General features: G+C 32.4%; 1 protein-coding gene across 1 annotated transcript in view; it reads right to left on the bottom strand.

Annotated features, from left to right (window-relative positions):
• Positions 1-902, bottom strand: part of LOC110036025 (protein IWS1 homolog 1-like) — a 26,572-nt gene extending 25,670 nt beyond the window's left edge. The window contains 2 exon segments of the mRNA XM_020740376.1: positions 1-381; positions 474-902. The exon segment at positions 1-381 is cut by the window's left edge and continues 4 nt beyond it. Coding sequence (XP_020596035.1) covers positions 1-381; positions 474-493 — 401 coding nt within the window. The 5' untranslated portion in view covers positions 494-902.
• Positions 903-6,317: the final 5,415 nt, after the last annotated feature.

The following is a 6,317-nucleotide window of genomic DNA, read 5'->3' as shown; positions in this document are numbered from 1 at the left end:
GCTCTTCCAGCAGATTGACCTTGTTTTGGCAGCACTTTCCTCTTCTCCTTCCTTATACTTGAGTCCTTCCCTAACTTCCCCGAAGATGACTTCCTTTGCTTCACCGGCTCCTCTTCCCAATCATCCAAATCCTCCCCAACAAACGCCTGTCCAGAGGGGCTCCCGCTACGCTCGGGTGAGCTCTCCTTAGCGCCCTTCTTGACCAACCGCTTCCTCGGCTTTCCGACCTTGTCCTCGTCATAAGCCGGTGTAGGTGACCGTTCCCTCCTCCATTCGTCACCGCTTTCATCGTCAAATCGATTCCCGTTGTAAGGCGAAGGATCCCTATCCGACTGCACGTCATCTGGATCCATGAGTGCCTCTCCATCTTCATCCATGTACCTGGTGTGCAGCGATGCGAAAAAAAAAATCAATATAATATACACAAAATGATTTGGAAATTGGAAACCCTAGGTATTGGTTGCAGCACTTACGGATTGTTCTCGTATCCCATGGCAGCTATCAGACAATAAAATATAGGAATCGATCAGCAGAGAAAAGTTACGATAATCAAATGTCTGCTCTACTGAGGAAATCTCCGAGAGAAGCAAATTCAGGAGCTGTCTGGTAGGAGGATTTAACTTGCCAAAAGGCAAGCCATAGATCTTACTGGTTTGATAATCCTACTTGAATTCGTCCGTATCATTAAAGTCTGATATTTAATAAATAAAACCGTTCGCCGGATTTGAAGGATTAGGTCGACGGAAGAAAACTGCGACGAAATAGGACTATGCGACGCCCTAGCGAAGGCGAAACCCTACCCGGACTGCGTGGAGTTTGGGAAGGACCAACCCCAGGCGGCAGCTCTCCAGCGACTGGGGGAAGGGTGGGGGCCGTGGGGCAACTGCTAAGACAAGTTGATAAATTTTAAGAGAATAGAGATATATATATATATATATATAGCACCCTATTACTATGTATTATCTCACACTCAAATCATTTCTTTTATAATTAAAATATATTTTTCTGCTTATGAAAAATATTGTAATCCACATTTTAATATATAGTTAAGGATATTTAGGTAATTTTTAGCTAGGATGTAGATTTACCTTGAGTATGATTTATCTAATCCACAAAATCTGTCAAAGCTTGTGGCGGACGCGATGGAGATGGAGCACACGAGCAACGGCGGAGTAAATTTATCAAATCAGCCTCATAGCAGAATTTGATAAATCCGGATTTACATCAAAAAAGACAGAACGAAGAGAAAGAAATAGAAAATGAGAGTTAGATTTGACTTTTTGTTTTTTTTTTTATTATTGTTTGGTTGGATTCATATAAAATTCATGATTAAATCATTTTAAAAGTGTGTTGTTAAACACTCCTTTAGAATATAAAAATCAAAGTTTGGGTGTGCGATAAATAAATGCATAAGGGGGTGTTTTATTGCAAGGATTTATTATATTAATCATTTTACTATATTTATTAAATCCTGATTTAACTTGAATTGAAGGCAAAATTTGAACTTTATCCTAAACTTCTTAAATTCATGGAACTTGTGTGTTTTTTATGCTTGCTGGATTTAGTATATCCTAAAGATAAATTCTTTTTACAGGATGCTACCAAACACCCCCTCAAAATTCGGTGTGATGTATGTAAATTTTCGTAAAATTTAATTGGCAGTGCTGATGGTTTGACAATTATTCCTGTAATATTAGAAATTTGGGTGTGAGATAGGTGAAATTTGGGTGTGAAATGCGTAAAATTTATTGTTGGGGAATTTACATACAATATCACCCAAAAAATATTGTTTTATTTATTTAACATCCAAAACTTTGATATCACTTTTCTATCGCTCAAAAATTTCCAATAAATCATTTCTACTCTTTTGTTTTTCTATCGTCATAAACATGAATTTGTGTGATTCTCCTCAGCTTAAAAAGAAATCCGCTGCTACATCGACCCCATCAACGCTTGCGGTGGTCATTGGGGTGTTTCCTTCTTCCTCATCTTCGTCCGGGGGGTGGTAAAAGAGTGTGTTTTGGATGGTAAGCACGCAAATCCCCCTTTAATGATTTGGGTGCTATGTACATAAATCCCCCAAAAAATAAAATGCATCTTTTGATGCTCAAAATGTTATAATATCACTTTAAGTATTAAATATGTAAATACGTAAAATATTATGTGATATATGTATGTAAATTTTGCTTTTACATTTTTATAATTGATAAACTATTATTTTCTCTTTTTAATGTCATATATTTTAAATTGTTATGTTTAACAAATTATTAATTTAATACTATATATTTGAATATAGTTATATTTTCTTATAACTTGTAACAAATACGTAGACATATTAAAATGATAACTATATATTTATAATTAATCCTAAAATATATTTTTATTTTAAATGCCGATTACATTATTAACTTGTTATTATTACTTTTATGCTATATTGGTCACTAAAAATAAGTAGTTAATAAATAACTAATATATAATAAATAAATAGAGTGCAATTCATTTTATGTTAATTATATTTAATTTTGTATTAATTAATAGCTACAAATGTTTATTTAGTTAAATTAATTCTTAAAGTAAAAAAATTTTAGTACAGCTAACAAATACTCTATCATATTCTATTTATCTAAGAGAAATTAAACTTATATGCCGGTTAATGCGCACAATTGGTATATCATAATTGTGTGTTTGCTTGGAGCCAAGTGTGTTTTGGATGGTAAGCACGCAAAACACCCTTTAATGATTTGGGTGCTATGTACATAAATCCTCCAAAAAATAAAATGCATCTTTTGATGCTCAAAATGTTATAATATCACTTTAAGTATTAAATATGTAAATACGTAAAATATTATGTGATATATGTATGTAAATTTTGCTTTTACATTTTTATAATTGATAAACTATTATTTTCTCTTTTTAATGTCATATATTTTAAATTGTTATGTTTAACAAATTATTAATTTAATACTATATATTTGAATATAGTTATATTTTCTTATAACTTGTAACAAATACGTAGACATATTAAAATGATAACTATATATTTATAATTAATCCTAAAATATATTTTTATTTTAAATGCCGATTACATTATTAACTTGTTATTATTACTTTTATGCTATATTGGTCACTAAAAATAAGTAGTTAATAAATAACTAATATATAATAAATAAATAGAGTGCAATTCATTTTATGTTAATTATATTTAATTTTGTATTAATTAATAGCTACAAATGTTTATTTAGTTAAATTAATTCTTAAAGTAAAAAAATTTTAGTACAGCTAACAAATACTCTATCATATTCTATTTATCTAAGAGAAATTAAACTTATATGCCGGTTAATGCGCACAATTGGTATATCATAATTGTGTGTTTGCTTGGAGCCATAAGCCTAAAAAGTGTTAATTGAGGAGGAAACTAACCTTATGATTGCAATATGGGGCATATTCTTTTGAGTTTTTAAAGATTTGTCATATCAATGTGATTATAATGAAGTAAATCATTAGTAATCAAATGTTGTTCATTCATATAGTACGTGTTATATTAATGATTGATATCGTAAATGCTCGAATGATATCGTAAATGCTCGAATGAGGAAATTGTTAAGAAAATATTTCTTCTAACTTTTAAGCAACAACTTTCATGTCTTTTTTTAATTTTTTTTTATACATTAATATAATTATGTAGATTGTAAGATGAAGTTACATGAGATTAAAATAAAGGCGAGTAGCAAGAGATATACTTATGATTTTCTTATATTGATATTCTAAATGATATTTTTGACATTGGAAGCAATGATGACGAGAAATAGACTTATAAAATGACAAATGATTAAGCATTAACATTTTGTTCATTTGAGTGGGCTCATGGTTACTATATTTAAGGGTCATTTGGTTGGCTTAAAAATGGATACAATGTAATTAAAATGTAGTGTATTTGAAATGCTTTAAAGTTGTTTGATTTAGTGTATAATAAATGCATGAGTTTATATTTTTTTATGGCATCAAGAAAAATAAAATTAATGAAGGACATGGCCCGTGGTTGGGACACATGCAGCAGTGTCATGTGGCAAGTTGTAAATGGTGGTGGGTAACGACGAGTGCGCCGACCCATGGCTTGAGGTTGTGGTGATTGACATCGTTGTTAGACTGCAAATGAGTGTATGTGAAAATCACACAAATCTAATGAATTTAAATTACACTAGTTTTGAACTTCAAGGTGAATTCCAAATTCATAAAAATTTGACATTACTTTATGTTTTCATCAAGCTAAAATGTTAAAGGTTTAAAACCCCCTAAATTTCATGTATATTTTCATAAAAATTCATCAAACTAAACACTAAACCCATAGACTCCAATAAATACTTTATCTTAAATTTAATTGTGTTTGATTTAATTGTATTTGATGTAAAAGGTTATCTTTTGAGTTTGTAATAAAAGGAAAAGTAACTAATTGTTGTTATAATCTGAGTATTTATATAATATTATTCATTTGTTGTATTCAGTGTATTTAATTGTACATTGTCAATTTAATATGTGCTTTGTTAATATTGGTTCTATTTTAAGGGAATCGAGTTCTTTAAAACTACATATTGTGTGGTGTCGTTGATTATATCTGATTTAAGTAATCCTCTAAGGGTGCATTAGGGGCAGCTTGAGCGTTTCAGGATAAACTGTTTATCTTGAAACGCGGCCCCGCGGGTCGACTGCGGGGGTCGACCCACAACCTACGTTTAATGTAAAAATGAAATTACATTTTCGGATAAGTGGGCAAAACGCCCCATCCAAACGGTATCACGAAGCTTTCAAAAATGCCCCCTGCACTTATAAGCTGCCCCAAACGGGCCCTAATATGGTGTGATCAAGATTTGAACCTCAAAGAAGAGATTGAACCCCATTCAAATAATATTGGAATAATATTCAAATCATGATCAAACTCTATTTTAACATGGATCAAATATTATATAAAAATATTTTAGCCGGCGCTAATAAAAGAATATACCACATTATATGTCAATAAAAAATGCATTACCGACTTTTTTTTTTGCTTCCAAGCAGCTTTTGGTAAGAATAACTGCTGTTTATGACAAAACCAAAAACTAATAATACAAGTAATCTAAACAATCACTTGCAAAACAAATTCAAATTTACCTTTAAAGTCTGTATGTGAATGTGGATGGTATTAAAGTTATATTATGATATGATCTCAAAATGGAGTGAGACTTCAGATATTATTCAATGAACTTTTTTATGGTTTATTGAATAATATAATAGTTTTGCATTATTCCAAGACTTTAAAAATTTGTTTTTGTCTTCAATGACATGCATTAGCACATAGTTAGATTGCCTGAAATTGTGCGTTCTATTTTACTTTTTATACATTGAGATGATTGCACTACAATTCAGATTGAAGAGTTCATATAAGTTGGTATGGTATAGGCCAGCTTTCACTCAAAAATATACTTCAATGGCCTTTCGAACATCATATCAACTCCATGTGGGTAACACAAAGAATATATTTGTTGTGAGATATGTACTTCCTGGCATAGAAATGAAACGCAAAGAACACAAGCAAACACAGATCTTTTACCTGGTTCGATCCAACTGGATCTACATCCACGGGAGGGAATCAATCAAATAATTCACTAAGGCAAAAGAAATGGAGAATACATAGTTTATACATAGAGATGAGCCCACATCTTCCTTCTATGGCCTCCCTATCAAGCGACACCTTGATACAAGGCCTCAAGATGCTCTCCTCCTCTCTAGGTCTCTAGCTATTCTCTCCTCCTTTATGGTATCTTAAAATCTCTTCTCTTGCTCTCTTAAGCCTCACACCCTCTCTATTTATAGAAGCAAGAGAGTGGTAGGTGGGAGGTAGGTGGGAGGTAGGTGGCGGTAGGTAAGCGGTAAGTGATATGTGGTAGGTGAGCGGTACCACATTACAAAAGTGCCCTTTTACCATAGTTCAATAATTGAGGGTCAAAATAACATTTCTCTACCTTGACCCTCAATTAAGAAGTTTTGAAGTAAAGATTATCTCCATCTGGCTCCTGAGGGGCCCTCAGGCCTTGCTTGAGTTTGCTAAGTCCAAACAGTACATGGACTAACAATCATGGTTCTTCCGATAAGAGAGTACAACCCCTTTTTTCTGACTCCTTGTATGACGACACGAGAGCCTTTGGTTAATTCTCTGCCTTGAACGAGCAACTGCTTGACTCCAGCGTACCTAAAGAAATTATATTTCTTTTGAGCTCTGGTACGTACCTGACATTTTTCAGTACTCGTTCAACTCCATCAAACATCCTTATCCTGATTGA

Source organism: Phalaenopsis equestris, unplaced genomic scaffold (genome assembly GCF_001263595.1).
Source record: "Phalaenopsis equestris unplaced genomic scaffold, ASM126359v1 Scaffold000002, whole genome shotgun sequence".
Taxonomy (NCBI): domain Eukaryota; kingdom Viridiplantae; phylum Streptophyta; class Magnoliopsida; order Asparagales; family Orchidaceae; genus Phalaenopsis; species Phalaenopsis equestris.
This window is presented reverse-complemented; position numbering and strand designations above follow the sequence as displayed.